The following is a 16813-nucleotide window of genomic DNA, read 5'->3' on the forward strand; positions in this document are numbered from 1 at the left end:
TGTTGTATTGGCTGAATTTATTGGATTAAGAGCTCGAAGTGGACGCTCCCGACGCGACTCTGCTGGTCGTGGTGGATGTTCTTGGCCCAAGCCTTGCACTCCACGCTGATGAAAACTCCCCGCTGGGGCCGCGGAAATCGGACAAAGACGAAGGGCGACTGATATCCTGGCGTGTTCCTGTACGGGAAGTAATAGTTCGGTATGCCGAGGTTCGGGTAGTAGACGAGCGGTCCCACGTTTTCCTTGTCCGCGGGGTTCTGAAAGGAAGCATCAGAGCACCACAGGTTAGCGCAGCAGCCAGAGTGCTCAATCGCGAAATATAGCTGTTATTCCCTGGCGGCAATAGCTAAGTCCGTAACAGCTAAGCCCCTTTCAGGTCAAACTTTCAGAGCGCTTTCGCACTGCACATTCCGCGCCATTAGGAACGTCAATCTTGGCAGTTTATACTGTGAGTTCGTTTTGAACATGCGCCGTGAATGGAGCACTCAAATATGGCGTTCACAGAATGCCCCTTATAAGGTCAGAAAGCGACGGGGAGGAGAACTCCTCTCCAATTACAGCTAAGAAGAGCGTCGTTTACTTTCGCGCAGTCCGGAGTTCGAACGCCTGACTTTGCACGGGAAGCAGGCGATCGCTCTTGTGAGCTCCGAATTGATGGGAGAGTGGGTACAGATAAAGGCTGCAAGTATTTGAGTCTACCCACTATACTTCCAATCAGGGGTCGGCGTTCTGACGTCACTGCACGCTCTCCTCTTCTTCTCTTCCTCGTTTTCTCGAGGTGTAAAGTGTTACACTTATCAAAACTGTTCCCACCCTTAGCAGCAAACGCTGGTAACAGAACATGCGATGGATTGCTACTAAATATGTTCGCGACTACGAATTTTGTTCCCGCGTGAAAAGGTAAATTAACCGCATAATTACTTCAGTAGGAGAGTAATATAAGCTACTAAAAGGCTATCCATCAAAATAATTAACTTCCCGCAATTGTTCGCCGCCGTAGCTTGGACTTGCCAACTCACAACTATACTGTTATACTTTCCGACATGCTTGTTCCTGGACCTTCCCGCACCCCGACGTTCTTTTGCCTTGGATATGCACGCAAGCACCCTTTACTTAAAGCAAACGGGGATAGTTTTTCTTTTTGAACCTTTCCACACAAAAACCTCTCGAAATACCTTTTCTTTTCGCAATTGACAGAGTTCTTTTGTAACTTTTACTGGACATTTTAACGGTATCACTAAGCAGTACTTTTACGAGTATGCAACACTTTGGGCACGAGTTCCCCAATAACAAATTCAAATATGACCTGATGACGTCCGTGCACCAAAACGTCCTAAACCAAATTGTTTAGATCCTGCGCCGCTTAGAGTCACTCAGTCGGTGTGCAAAACGATCAAGTTCGAATGGTCATAAATGCAAACAATCGTGCTCTTATGTTTCGGGAAGGTTCAAACGAAAAGTATCAAATGAGAATGGATCGAAATAAGAAAGGGCGGAATGAGAATGGGATGTTTTGAGATACACCAAGGGCCAATTTTCCCGTCATCACCGGGGCGAGATTCAAGCTGTGCATCTGTGCTTCAGTACTGAGTGCACATTGGGAAATATACTGTGCAGCATGCCCGTGATTGCATGAAGTTTAATGTCTCCGGGGATATCGATTACAACCTGAGGAGTTACTGAAGGAGCAGTGCATCGTTTCTTTGGCTGCACATCAGACTAAGCTGGTCAAGTTCCAAGGTACCAAACAAAACTCCTGCACTGCATTGTCTCGTACAAAGAATGCTTACTGATAATTACTATTAAATCGGTGTCCTTTCCAACGAAAATAATCATGAAAGGATGAATTGTGTCTCTTCCGGCTAATTTCTATACATGGCTTGCACCGACGTCACATCGCGTACTATTGACCACCATATAAGGGGGGGGGAGAGGGAAGCTGCCTTTGTAAGAATTTAGAGTGACGGGTTAATCTTCTATAATCTTCTGGGAGGAGAGCGGCGACGTCTGTGAAAATCGCGGAGACACAAAAGAGGATCCTGGTAAGAGGGGAGCTCCTCCTTTCCCTCTTCTCTGGTGGCTATCGGAGCACTCTTTGGTGACGTCACGTGCAAGCCATGTATAAATGAGCCCTTAGTAATGTTCCTTTTACGCCGCATCACTCTCGTCCAATTAAAGAAATTTATTAACGTCTCGTCATTAGGACATATGAAAAAGAACCATGGCTACGCCCGACTATATAGTTTTCTTTCAAGATGCCTGATAATACCAAGTTGCAGATGTCGTTAGAAACTGTCTTGTTGGTTTGAAAGCTACATCGGAATATATTGTTGTGGCATAGATAAGCCTTTTTGTCCCATGCAAAACGTGCATTGACGACGCAATCGAAAAACACCCCTCTTAGATAGCACTTTCATCAATCGGCTTAATGGCTTAATCAGTCATTTATCCGGGATTCGGGAATTGCGAACAGCCGTCATATGTTGCAAAACTTGACGTTGCGAGCTTCTTAATATATAATAACAGAACGTGCAAGGTAGCAGAATGACAGAAGTAACCCTGCTCGCCAGACTCCATGGCTTTGGCTAGACAAAGGTGAAATGCAGAGAAGCTCCAGGAAATTCCGCTAATTAAAAACCAAGCGTGCTAATGAGGTTCATTTCTTACACACTTATGTCCGTGTCCCACTAGAGCGACAAACAGAAATGGCCCACACCGACAACCCTCCAACACGAGCATCATGCACGCGAGGGAATCTTTGGCAGGCTTGCAATCACTTGTGCTTACTTCGCGAGCACCGAGGGACTGCGAAAAGTACCATCGCGTGGATGCCGCACGTGTTTGAGGTTTGTCGATGCCGGTAGCGTCTGTCTGTCGCTCTAGTGGGACTCGGGCATAAAGAATAAACAAATAGGACGGAGCACAGAACATGACATCTTTCAACTATGAACCAACTCAAGTCTCTGACGTCACGCCACTGTGGTGGCGCTGTCGTCGGCACTGCGCATGCGCAGAAGCTTCGCCTTAAGCGAACCTGGTTTTTGCGCACGCGCAATGCCAACACACGGTGCGGGCAAAGGCAGGCTTGTTTTTTTAACACCGGATCGGTGTATACTTCGTTTCAGCTTAAGTCTAGACGCAGCCGACCCCACAAACTACACTCTTAAAAATAAAAAAAAAGGAGTAGTACTTTGTCCTTTTTGGGGACTAAATCGATGTCACTGGGAGTGATCTCCCAAAAACGGCAAAACCTCGGTTTAGTCCGTTCCTTTTGCATTGATCCCTTTAGGTCGAAGTTTTGATCCACCAGGCCTCATAAGAACCGCCAAGGTTTCGTCAACCTCGCATCGCCTTGGTCGCCGCGGTACCTTCACGCCGACGACGGAAGCGATATGTGCGGAACGACGCTTTCGATAAAGCGTCGCAAGGTAGGTAGGTCGATGAAACGAACACGGAAACTTTTCGATGAAACTAAGTCGCATTAAAACGTCGCTGCGCCGACGAAACGATCTCCCGGTGTAACATCGTTAGTTTGATTAACTGATTGCCACCGGGTATAGTTGCGAAGTGCTAGGTCTCGTTTGCACGCTAATACGGGCGAGTACGCACCCGACAGCGTCAGAGAGCGAGTGTCTATCGTACAGGGCAACCCCGCGGCTTTATGAAGTACCTTCTGAAATACTTATAATGTTCCTGCTGCTCTACAAGTAGCCAAAGCTATCAAAATTCACCTTTCAATCGGTCGCAGCTCCGACTCCTCTTCGACAACGCATCCACCGCAGCGCCACAGGTCACCGCTCACCACTTCAAACTCGGGTGCAAGAGCGGCCGTTGGGTAGTAGGTAGCCTCGTTACCGGCGCCTCCGCGTCGCTCGGATTCCGTTTTCATGTTTGTTCGCGGACGAAGACATTCACTAAATATGCGCGCGTAATCACAATTTCTAAATCCCGGGGCCAAAATCTTGTTTTGCCCAGGCTTCTTTCCAAAATAGCTACTCGAGTGATGCTTCGTCCACTTCATCGAGGGCTTGCGGCAACCATTATTGACGAGGGGACTAAAGTATTCATTAGGGGAGAAACTCCAGTGGGAGCAACGAAATGCCCGAGGTACGAACTGCTCGAGTTACCGCTTCTGAATAAAAGGCGCTTGGGTCGTGGGGATGAAAAATGGCGATTGGTCTCTTTGCGCAACATTTTTTTTAAGAGTGTAATAGGCCAATCATGCAGCGTCAAAAGCACAAGTCACTGGGTCTTTCTTGTTTATGATTGGTTGGGCAATGACAGAACACGTGCATAAACATGACGAACACCATGATGGTGCGCTCTTGATACTGTATGATTGGTCCTGTCAGCTCGTAGGGTCGGCTGTGTCTGGACTAAAACTGAAACGAAGCATAGCAACAACAAGAATGAGACGGAACCGCCCCCCAATGGCGTCTACGAATCTTGGAAATAGAATAAAAAAATGTTGGAAAGAACTGGAAATGTCAGACAGAAATATAGATAAAACGTACATAAATTTTGTGTTTGAAAAATGAGATTAAAAGCCTCAAAACAGAGTATCACGTCGGTGCGTGAAGTAGTCTGGAAAGTTCAGGTGTAAGACATTCAGCTTCTGTTTCCGTCAGTGAGAGCGAAGGAGCAGAACTATTGTTGTACACCGCACCCGTAACACACGACCTGATGATTTTCCTTCCAAATTTGTTCTTGTGCCCCCCTAGAATTCTGGTATCGCGAAAGCAAGGTGTGTAGTCATCACACGTGCGGCCATGAACAACGATGGGGTGAAATGACTCATCGGAGGCATTAAAATCCGTTGGTGATACCCTATGCGGAACCACTCTGCGTAACGTTGCAGATCTCTCGCTGCTGAGTTCGGCACGGGCGTTGTCTTTTCCTGCCGCATACGCCTCAAACAGATGTGCCAGATGGTCAATGTGAGCAACATCTCAATAGAGGGTACAGTGTCATATACGCCAACAAGTGTGTTAAGTGTGAAGTCAAGAAGGTGTGCTCGATCGCTCTAAGCTGCGGGAGCTAGTACAATAATCGAGCAGGGCGTTGTGCCAACAACCGACTCAAAAAACATTACCTTTGAGGTTTCAAAGGCCTCCGTTGAATACCTTAACCTCATCGTTGTTCACGGCAGCACGTGTGATGACTTCACACATTGGTTTCGCGACACCCGAATTATAAAGGACAAGAGTCCAGATTTGGGAGAGCAAATAATTGAGTCATTTGTTATTGATGCGGTGTGCAACAATATCTCCGTTCCGTCACTCTGACGAAAACAGAAGTTGAATTTCTTAAGCCTAGACTTTCCAGACTCTTCACACATCGAGGTGGTACAGTGTTTTGAAGCTTTTAATCTAATTTTTCAAAGACAACATTCATGTATTTCAGCTCTATCTCTTTTCCCCTCTGACCATTTCCCTTTCCTTCAACATTTTTTATCCTTCTCCTTTCAAGATTCGTAGACGTCTTTGGGGGCGTTTTTTTTTTTTTTTTCGTTCTTGTTACTAGTTGAAGAATGTCATGTTCTGTGCTCCGTCCTATTTGTGTATTCTTTTTTGTGTAAAAAAGGGAAATTCCATTGGCGGGGGACAAAGGAAACGGAAGTCCCCATGTTAACTCCTTGTGACGAGCTGCATTTTTCGGCAAGTTGCCTCCTCCCCAATAGGGGTTTGTCCTGTTAAGTACATGTCTTGCACGTTACGTCATACCATCATGCTGGGGGTCATTCCTACCTCTTATCGCTGAAAAAAAAAAAAAGTCGGTTGTGTGAAATATATGCTCCACCGGGCGCGCTCTGCAGAGGCCACCAAAACGGCCGATTCCAAGACGTCATTGCAAGCCATATACTTGATGAGAGGCTAAAAATTCATTGCGCGTTCTGCCTCCTGCCCGAGCTTTCTGCCTTTGGCAACACATCGTCGCACGCGCAGCCTAAGCCCAGTGAAAGGTATCATGCGCGTACTGGAGGCGGAGCTTCCACTGAATTCTTTGCCTGTCACCGACCATACAGTTAACTATCCCCACGTACGTCAATTGTCCCCCTTTCGAGTTATCTGTACCAGACCAAGGATTCTGTAAAGTGTTCTTGTGCGCCTGAATAAAACAACAACTAACATCTCGTTGGCAAGTGCGCCAGCATGCATGGAGACTTACCTCTCCCTCACAGCTGATGTAGACGTATCTGGGGTCGTAGTTGTCCTGGATGTACTTTGGCAACTTGGCAGGGAAGGAGCCGTTCTCGTACGGTTCCGGCACCCAGCCAAGGGTCTGATGATGTCGAGGACATTCATTCAGAGCTTCCAAAAAAGATATTTCTGGCAATTGTATGGGCCGCCCTCACATACGTTACTGTATACTACAGCCAAAGCAACAAACAAGGTTTTTTTTTTCTTTAAGACCTACCTCAGCTGCGCACACTTATGCATCAGGAGCACCAACTAAAGCTATAAACTTGTGCTTATACTCCGTTTCTCACTTACTGTACAATACTGACAAACCTACTGGTACGAGCCCGAGTCTTGATGCAACGTCTCATTTGCCAGGGCTCCTATGTATATGAGGCATAAGATGAAGGCACGCGCTCGTGTCAGTAGCCTTGACAGGGTTGGATATTAAGCAACAAAGTATTGAAACCCGCCGCCGTACGTGGTAAGGTAAAATGGATAACAGAAACATTATGTAACTATGAGGGGAGAGAGAATACAAACAAGTACCTCTAGATAAAAAAATGGCTTTCATTTCACTATTTTGAGTTTATAGAAACGAATACAACTAACTAAAACCTAGGCGTAAAAAGAAAAAAAAAAAGAAAAAGAAAAGCTCTGCAAAAATATTTTATCTGTCATCAGTTTTTGTGTAGCCGCCATCAGTTCAGATTCTGAAATTCTTCAATCCTCGAGATCCCATGGCTGATTTCTACACTACATTTTTTTTAATTAGACCAAAGGAGATGTACAAAGCACGACAGAGTTGGTGCGAACATAAGACTGGCGCTTTCTCACATTTTATTGAAACATCCAGTATTGCAACCCACTTGGAGTACGAGAGCACATTAGGCCAAAACCAGCATTTTCAATGGCAATATTTCAGCAATGACAAATAAACAGGGAAAACCTTTGACTCCCTGCGCATGTCAACTTTGTCGCGCTCCGTATTTTCCCAGTCAACGTCAGAGTCCGTAAGCGTACCGGACCTCGGAGTCTGTGGAGATGAAGCTTGCGACACTGAGCTCAAGAATTATGCATGTTCTATCTCCACACCTCGCAATTTTAACCTGGATGAGTATTGCACTATAGCGTGTGTCGCCACTGCGTGATACAAGTTAGAAAAAAAAAACAGCTTAGCAGTCGAATCGAGCTGGATAAGTATGTCATCTGCCATGTGAACGGTGTCGCCAGATAAGGGCGGACCTATACCTCACGCTGTCTAAAGATCCAACATAAAGTTTGCTTTAGAGTACATTTTCAGTGGATGTCCAATGTCCGACATCCGCGGTCATGAAGAGACCCGCTACGTGAATCCTGTCAATCAATCGAGATACTCCAGCTTCCCACCTAGGTTCGACAGCAGCCGACGCCTTGATTCGATGAAGAATCAAGCAACGCCAAATATGCATTGTCACGCACTCAGCACTCATCGTCTGTGTACGTCTGCTATCACCGAGTAATCCAATCGCGCACAGTAACGGCGCCATGATCCTGCGCATTTTTTTTTGTGTGTGTGACTGGTTTAATTGTTGAAAGCAAGCCCACGAAGAAAACGACAGCCAAGACGGTGTACTTTTGACGCTACTTTATCGCCTCCATCGGATCGTAGCGAGTTTATGCTGGTGCCGTACGTATGTTAAGCAAAGCCTTTAGATTAAATTGCGCAACAATGATGAGTTGCACGCTATCTCTTTCACTGCGCCGTTGTGCAGAAACGCGGCGCATGATGTGCATATGGCGTATATCATGCGAGCAAATGTGGAGAAGCACACCCACCCTATTTAGCTTGAGTAGGACACAGGGTTGACCGCGGTGGTAGCCGAAGTTGTTGGCTGCTGAACAGTCGTTGGCAATGGGATCGAGGGAAAAATAGCAGGACTTGTTTTCGTCGGGGTCAAGCGGATGGGTGAAGTCGCAGAGGCGCAGGTGCTCGCTATTTGCCCCCGTACTCTGGTAGTCTGCGAAGCAAACATTCCTTTCATGATGCAGAACCCAACTCATGTTGCAACGCACAAAGGGAGACGATGTAAAAGGGGCGTCAAAAGTCGAAACCTGTTTCAGGTTCAGAGCTCGGAAAGGCTGGAAATATTTCAAACACTCTGGAGCAGGGGCCGGCATCCTTTTGCAGCGGCGACATTGGACAGCCGGAGCACGCCAAAAGGGAGGCAAGTCGCGAAGGTAAAGGCGGTGTGGGTGTGTGTGCGTGTGTGTGTGGGGGGGGGGGGGGGGGGGCGAAGAAAAGACACAAGGGAAGTGAATATGTTCTCTGCCAAAAGTATGGGGATGCCGGACAGTGCCAATCGGAAGTGCTCCTTGTTCCTCTCTAACTACATTTGAGCTCAAAATCTGCCGTGTGGTCCTTGAGTCTGCGTCAGGAAGAGGGAAGGGGGGTGCTTTCATTGTGTCGTCGTGTCGTGCAGTGAGCAACATAAAAACTGCCGCGGGCCCCTGCTCTAGAGCTTCGAGTTTGAGGGTTTAAAAAGTTTGGTTTTGAAGTCCGCAAGGTGTTTAGTTCAAGTTCAAATAGGGAGACACGCAGGCTAGAGCCACAGTAGCTACACGTCCTAGCGCGAAGCTCCCAAAAAAACGCAGTTGCGAAGTATGCCTTTGGCACGAGAGCGTTTGTAGACTTCACAACTGCACGCGAATTCCACCTTCAAACTTCCAGATAATGCCCAAAGTGTTCAGATCTTGTCAACTTCGCACACTAAGAGGTTTGGCAGATGTGTCTGCTCAAGAACTTAGACACATAAAAGTTGATGGAACTAGCTTGCCCAGTAGGGCTCAAAATTCGAATGACACTTTACAGAGTACACGAATATGAGCTGGCTCAGCAGCCTTCAAGGCATAGAAGCCTTGCAGAAAACTCCTAATTCGTCAAGCTGTTAAGAATAAGAAAATCTTGGAATATGAGACTGCCACATTTGTCACAATGTGGCAGTCGGTTTCATAGCTTAGCATGCCAGAGGCACCCCATGCGACATTTTACCCCTTTTGGCTAGCACTGAACTGGCCCAGCTCGTATTGCCTCTGACTGGACAGTCCTCCCCAATATAAAATAATCTCTCGGACTGTGTGGCCCAGACAGTGATTGGGTGGGCCGTGGAGCGCTCTCCCCAGACAGATCCGTATCGCTCCTAGGAAACGAAACTCGAGAACGCAGCCGAACGTAATCGGCGTACACTGAGGAAGCGCCTTCCCTTCCCTCGGAGTGGAATGGAATTGCACAAAGCGTAAGCAGCGCCCCCGGCAGCTGCCATTTCGGTCACGCGCTCAGAGTGGGTCTTTTTTCATTGGTGAAGACCGTACTTTAGAGTACCTCTCAGACCGTATAACTATAAAGAAACTAAAAAGGCTACACTAACCGCCGAATTCACAAACCTCACTCAAACTGAGGGGCCCCTCCACTTCCTCGAGAAAGGCTCAAGGGCCGGCGCTGGCCAATCGCGACGGCGGATCCGTCCTCGCGATTGGCCAGCGCCGGCCCTCGCGCCTTCCTCGAGGAACTGAAGGGGCCCTTCAGTTTGAGTGAGGTTTCTGAATTCAACGGTAACCGCCGAATTCAGAAACCTCACTCAAGCTACACTCAAACTGAAGGGCCCCTCCACTTCCTCGAGGAAGGCGCGAGGGCCGGCGCTGGCCAATCGCGACGGCGGATCCGTCCTCGCGATTGGCCAGCGCCGGCCCTCGCGCCTTCCTCGAGGAAGTGGAGGGGCCCTTCAGTTTGAGTGTAGTTTGAGTGAGGCTTCTGAATTCGGCGGTTAGAGCATCGGCACTCCAATCCCCGGTTTTCTTGCTGGCACCGCTACTTCGGTCCCAAGTTGAGGGAGGGCGCAATAGACCCTTTTTAAAAGTCCACGCCAACACTTTTCCACTTCGCTTGATCGCATATATTGAGCGACAGCGTTCGGCGTGAACTTGGCTTCGCTCGTGTTGGACACGAGTGCTGACGTCAGCGTTCGGCGAGGACTCGGGTCCAATCGCGCGCTTCGTGTCCAAAGCAATGGCTACCACCAGTGTTGCTTGATGAAATCTTGAAAGGGGTCGATTGTCAATCGTAGCGATTCCGAAACGTGACTTGCTTAGCTTTTAGATATGGTGTCACTGTCAGAAACCTCAGATGGTGTCGTTTTGCTCTATGGCAAGCTGTTTTTACATTTCTGGAGCACAGAAAATTGTTTCCTACGATTTCAGACGTAGCTGGCAACAATAGTTATAAGTACCAAGATGGCTGAAGTGTGGCTATACTCTGAATCGTGGCTTAGTTCGTATCTCTAGCTATGCCATATATGTTTCACACCCCTTGCGACTTCTGTAGCAAAAGCACCGACCCGCGAGGTACTCGTTGAGGTCGTCAACCCAATGCTTCCAGGTGTTCTGGCTGTCGGTCCTGATGTAGATGAGTGTGCTGTTCGACGTGTAGATGAGTGTGCTGTTCGACGTATGCTCCGGCTGATTTGGACGGACGCTCAACCCTGAAACAGCGAAAATGTGTCAAGTTGATGCCGCATCCACGCCGCTACAGTGGTCAGCCGGAACACCGCTCAATAGCATCGCGAGGACCTGTTCCGCACAAGGCCAGGTCTGGAGAACAGATCCGAAGAACCAAAAATAATATCGAAATGTGAACAAACTTAGGGTAGTGACAGAAGTACTACATTCGCATATTCCTACATAATGTACAATATAGGCAGAACAAATATTGAGAGCTCCGAATTTTAACGGAATCCCCCAATCAATTTTGTCCGTCACTCCGTGGCATTTCTCCTGAGTTGGTGTTTAGGTCACGTGATGTCGAGTGATGTCACGTGACCTATACATACCTTGCACCTACATCACATGATGACGTCGAAATCCGGTATCCACCATGCTGGTGGTCGACTCGACGGCCCTTCGCATCGAGCGCAATGGTAAACTGCGCCGCGCTCGGATGTACCAATTGCCCCGTATCCCGACGATCGTCCGATCGTTTTGTTAACTTGCCAACTTGCCCCGCCAGACGGTAGCCGTCAAGTTAGAGAAAGTAGGAGCGGGAGGAAAGGGATGCGGCCGCGGATTATCGAGTTTGTGGACGCATTTCATAGCGGTTAGCGACAGCACTTTTTTACCGTTGTTTCCGTTCGCGCACGCCTTTGCATCGGCTTTTGCTCGTTCGTGGTGTATATGGCCTTTGGTCTTCGTTACATAACACCGTTTCCACGCTTCGAGCGCACCTTCGGGGCTCGCGGCCGAGTCCAGGCGAGTGTCGCACCGCGAGCCCGGCCAGACGGATCGGCCGGCAGCGGCCCCCGCGTGCAAGCTCGCCGAGACGCCGCCGCCGGGTCATCGGTTTGTGCCGTCCGCGAGACGGTAACCTTTGCAAGGAGCGAAAGTATACAGGCGAGCCGGTTAGGAAACGTCAGAATATAAACCCTGGACAATGAGAGTTGTCTTGTCCGTTATTTGAATTATCCTTGTCTCAGGGTTTAGATTATGACGGTAACCTTGCGTTGTTTACCAGTATCTCGCAAAATCGTAACAATTTTTCTACAAGCGACTTCTAGAGCCGCTCGTCAAATTATGGGGCGCGCAATTAAGCTTTTTTTATTGTTTCGGCGACAGGGCAGTGTTTTGCGTCAAAACTTCGTCGGCGGAATTTCGAAACTTTCTGCTCGTAGCGCGATCGCACCAATGCCGAAAAATTCCGCACGCACTGGCTAAACGTCATCATCATAAGGTCAGCACGTTTTTCCAAGTTCACATGTAACACAACTAGGTACCTTTCTTGAAAATATGGTGCATGTTAGCGCATGTCCGGGTAGTTAGCGGCATCCTACGCCTTGGTAAGCGCATCCGCGCGGTGTGAAGTCGACCACCAGTATGGTGCGGGGCCCCGACCTTCCTTGGCGTGACGTCACTTGCAAGGCATGTATACGCCAATCTGTTTCCCCGCTGAATTTAGCGGCGAAAGTGTTGTCCCGTTACGTATAGACCAGTTCAGTCACCCCGCTATATTTAGCAGCAAGATTTGTGTTATGTAACCTGACATCACGTGACCTATACAGCAACTTAGCTTCCCCGCTTCGTGTACCGGGGAATTTGATCACAATAATAATGCTTCATTCCCCGAAACGACGGTTTAATGGCTTTTAAGTCTGAAAATTCGGGTCGCTGCTATGTTTTTTTTTTTTTTTTTTTTTTTTAATTTTTATGTGGAGGTCGAATGTATATAATGGAAACAAGTAATTCACGCCCAACGAGGCAGAGGGGCTTGGAGCGATAGACTGGTATGCCGTTTACCATTCAAAAGCGACCCCCACTCTTTTGTCGCCATGTGTACCATTTTGACCACTAGAGACGTGACCGTACCAAATCCTGAGGCTTTTACGCAAAAGTGAGCCGATATTTGTAATGCGATCGCTGTAAGAAAAACATGATTAACTATTTTTTTAATGCTATTAGCTCCAGAGAATAATGTCTAGCTTCGATAAAAACCCAAAACGCAGCACCGGGGCTGACGACACCTAGCAGAGTCATTGCGAAGCTGCCAGAGTTTTTGTCGTAAAAGTACATTTTGGACTTAAAACAAACGAAACATAAGTTATCTCGTCGGTAGTGTTATTAAAGATCATTAATCAATTATGTGTGCGCGGTACTTCGTTAAAACCTAGACGTAAAACTAAAAGGTTACGTGTCTGGTGGTCAAAATGGTGCAACATTTCGGCGGAAAATTTGGGGTCACTTTTAGCTGCCAGTTTATCGCTCTCAGGCCCTCTACCTCGTTGTTTATGCCCTCCAAAAGAAATCAAAATAGCCTCGCGATTAGTGCCTAATAAGATAATCAAATTAATAAAAAATTACTTTGAAAATAACTGATTAGAAATAATTTGGTTACCTGTGATGACTACTGTTCGTAAACATAATATTTTAATGTTTATCTACAACAATAGTTGTTGGATCGTAGCGGGAAGCCCGTTCGCGGAAGGTAGACAGTCGATAACATTATTTGAATTGGGTTTAAATGCGATAGAACACTTCTTGGGGTCGACAATAAATATGCCTAGAATTTCCACAGCGGTTCTTGAGCAGCTTAATAAGGAGCCATTCACGCGGTACACGACGGTGCAAAATGCTTTCGCATTTCAACGACGATAATCTGGGCAGCGATTTCGTCAACAAGGTTTACGTTTTTGTTCACGTACGCTTCTTAAGAAACAAGATGAGCTCACTTACCGGGACCCTGCCCGTAGACCGCCACGGTTAACGTGCCAACGAAGAAGCCCAGAAGCTGGTTGCGTCGAGCCATGCTTGCTGTCGGTATCGGACAACAGCAAATCGCTAACGTTCTCTCTACTGTCGGCTCACGCAATCGAGTGCCGACTTAGCCGCCGGACACCGGATCTTTCCTTGGTCGGCCAAGATAAGCATTCACGCCAGAGGTCCGACTTCGGTCAAAGTGACAGCGAGAGCGATCTCGACTGCTGATTGGAGGAGGCTTCACAGCTTGCTGCTGGGCGTGCGTAGTCCACCAATGAGAAACTGTGACCCGTTCTCGAGTTCACGGCCGGTCATTCTTTGTGTGAGAAGTTCTCACCACACACAAACGGCGAGAGACGTCTATCGGCTTTCGAGGTGCTTGTCCCCAGCCTTCCTTTATTCACCGGAAGAACAGTCTGCGACCGAGATCCGAGCCCGTTCCGTGAGAGGCAAATTAGATATCGCTCTCGCTCTGTCGGTGACCAAAATTAGACCCCTGGGGTGGCTTCTGCGAAGTGACCTCAAAATTATCGCGTGTTACATCCTCTTGGCGTCGATGAGCGTTGGCGCTGGCTTAGCGCTGCCGACCCCTCTTCAAGCCGTCGAAACTAGAAACGTGGTCACGAAGGAAGCTCCTAGAACTGCGACTAAAAAAAGGGCAATCTAAGCAAAACCTTTTCAGGCAAACGTCCAGACGTGCCTCGTAAAAAAAAAAAATATATATATATATATATATATATATATATATATATATATATATATATATATATATATATATATATATATATATATATATATATATATATATATATATTCGCGACTCCAGCGACCTATTGCCGCGCGCAGGGGTCACGGACTTCTAGAACTTTCTCGTTTATTCTTGCTCCGGACATAACTTCTATCGTTTATCCCCGCTTATGTTGTTCTAGAAAGTGCGTGTTCAGTCTCGCCCCAGCGCTCGATCCTGCGGTTTCGCCGACTTCGACGCCTGCGACGCTCTGTTATTATCTTTTGTACTCTTTTATTTTGGCACAAGTTCGCCACATTAAACGTTTATTTCTTTCTGTTCATCTATTGTTTTTGGTCACCACCCGTGACATTATTGGTGGAGGTGCGGGGTATTCCATCCTATGCCCGTCAATCGTACCCCTCCAAAGACATCCCGGCCAAGCGACGTGCTCAGCCCCGGAAGGCTACCCTTCGCCGAAGACGCGGAAGCCCGAAGAAGCCGCCGTACCAGAGGTCAGTCCCCTGAATTTGGTCTGCTGCCGGACAAGCCCAGGCCAAAGAAGACGACGATGGCCAACCAGTCGCAGACCCCGGCCGCTCCTGCCTTCATCTACCTGCCCGTCGCACCCCGGACCCCGACGCCTTTCCACGGGGACGCCCACGAAGACGTCGAGGACTGGCTACAACAATACGAGCGAGTGGCCCAGCACAACCAATGGACGGACGAACAGCGCCTGCAGAATCTTTACTTCGCGCTCGAAGGAACGGCCCGGCACTGGTTCGAAAATCGCGAAACTTCCCTGACCTCGTGGACCGCCTGCAAGGATGCGCTGACACGGACATTCACCAACCAGTATCGACGGGAGAGGGCCGAGGACCTTCTTCGAATGAGGACCCAGGGCGCAAACGAGACGATCACCAGTTTTGTTGAGGATGTTCTGCGCCTGGTCGCTCGCGCCGACCCTCAAGCCACCGACGAAAAGAAGCTGCAGATCCTGATGCGAGGCGTAAAGGATGACATTTTCGGTGGTCTTGTCCGCAACCCTCCAGCCACCGTCGAAGATTTCGTCAGGGAAGCTACGAGCATGGAACGTGCCCTCCTCGCAAGAGCCAGCCATTACCATCGGCACTCGAGCATCGCTGCTTCTTCTGCATTGGGCCATGACATCAGCCCTAGCCTCCCCGGCATACGCGACATCATCCGTGAAGTCGTCCGGGAAGAGCTCCGAAAGATGCTCCCCGCTGCAGATAGCCCGTCTTCTCTAAGACTCGCCGAGGTTGTCCGAGAGGAGCTTCACCGAGCCGTCCAGCCTGAAATTTCCACCAACACGACGACGCCAGAGGAACCAACGCTGAGCTACGCCGCCATGGCCCGACGACCGCCGCAAGCTAACCGCCAGACAACGGCACCACCCCGACGAGACCCTCCGATGCCACAGTATCCTCGACGTCAGGAAGGACAGGCCCAGTACATCCGTCCGGAGCAACCCTCGACGAGGAAGACCGACGTGTGGCGGACGGCCGACAGGCGACCGCTGTGCTACCACTGCGGTGAGGCCGACCACGTCTATCGAAGGTGCCCCTATCGTCAAATGGGCCTACGAGGGTTTGCGCCAAACGACCCTCGCCCAAGGTACGGTGAACGCCCTCGTGACATTGAAGAATACCTCCGACGACCCCTGTCCCCGGTGCCGACTCGACCCCGAGGTTCCCGTTCGCCTTCGCCACGACGTGCGCTCTCGCCCTTCCGCCGCTCTCGTCGGGACAGCCTATCCCCCCTATCTCGTCGGGAAAACTAAGTGCGGCAACGCCTGGAGGTGGCGTTGCCGAAGACGACCAGAGTAAAGAGCCTCCAAAAACGCCGGAGCGCTCCCACTCCCCCGACGCCACGCATCGCAACGAAGCCACTGCATCGGTGTCCAACAACCTAAATGTTGTTATCGACGGCTACGACGCATCGGCACTCGTGGACACCGGAGCAGACTACTCAGTCATGAGTGGGAAGCTCTCTCGCCGCCTGCGAAAAGTTACGACGCCCTGGGGAGGACCACAAATTCGAACCGCCGGAGGACACCTTATCACGCCTGTCGGAAGTTGCACTGCTCGCGTCGAAATTCACGGCGAAACGTGCCCTGTGAAATTCGTCGTTCTACAAGACTGTTCCAGAGATGTCATTCTCGGCATGGACTTTCTGTGCGAATACGGCGCTGTCATCGACCTGGGTGAGAACAGATTGACGCTGAGGAAGCCTGTTCCGCCTTCAGAGAAACCCCAAAGAGCGTCACCCGCCGTCCGAGTCGCCGCCGACCACGTGAACCTGCCTCCGCGATCAAGTGTTGTCGTACCCGTCGTGGCCGATACAGCTTCCTGCGGCGAAGTTCTTCTCGAGGGAAGCCTCCAATTGCTCCTGGGAAGAGGAATAGGCGTCGCAAGGGGTGTAGCTGAACTTCAGGATGGGCGGACTATGGCCCTCGTGACCAACTTCCGAAACGAAACGCAACACCTCACGAAAGGTGCAGCCGTGGGCCACGTCGAGGAACTCCGAAACCCCGCCGAAATCACCGCGATTACTGACGAACCCTCGCCGCCTCAGCCAGACAGTGCGTTGCCAGCGCAGCTCGACATTG

At 49.3% G+C, this 16813-nt stretch overlaps 1 protein-coding gene across 1 annotated transcript; it reads right to left on the minus strand.

Annotated features, from left to right (window-relative positions):
- LOC8042702 (sodium/potassium-transporting ATPase subunit beta-2) lies at nt 1-13622 on the minus strand. The gene is made up of 5 exons (XM_040222274.3): nt 13434-13622; nt 10553-10696; nt 7998-8179; nt 6169-6282; nt 1-257 (listed from the first exon to the last, which is right to left on the minus strand). The coding sequence occupies exons 1-5, from the start codon at nt 13504-13506 to the stop codon at nt 18-20; spliced, it is 753 nt and encodes a 250-aa protein (XP_040078208.1). The 5' UTR covers nt 13507-13622; the 3' UTR covers nt 1-17.
- Nucleotides 13623-16813: the final 3191 nt, after the last annotated feature.

The sequence above is a fragment of the Ixodes scapularis genome, unplaced genomic scaffold (genome assembly GCF_016920785.2).
Source record: "Ixodes scapularis isolate PalLabHiFi unplaced genomic scaffold, ASM1692078v2 PGA_scaffold5__190_contigs__length_132052651, whole genome shotgun sequence".
In the NCBI taxonomy this organism is placed as follows: Eukaryota; Metazoa; Arthropoda; class Arachnida; order Ixodida; family Ixodidae; genus Ixodes; species Ixodes scapularis.

Excerpts from the sequence above, each read along its gene's own strand:
- LOC8042702 (XM_040222274.3), bottom strand. The coding sequence starts at position 13,506 with ATGGCTCGACGCAACCAGCTTCTGGGCTTCTTCGTTGGCACGTTAACC. Across the intron at positions 8,180-10,552 it reads CCTCAACGAGTACCTCGCGG|ACTACCAGAGTACGGGGGCA; the intron begins GTCGGTGCTTTT and ends TTTGCTTCGCAG. Across the intron at positions 6,283-7,997 it reads TCCTACTCAAGCTAAATAGG|ACCCTTGGCTGGGTGCCGGA; the intron begins GTGGGTGTGCTT and ends CGACATCATCAG.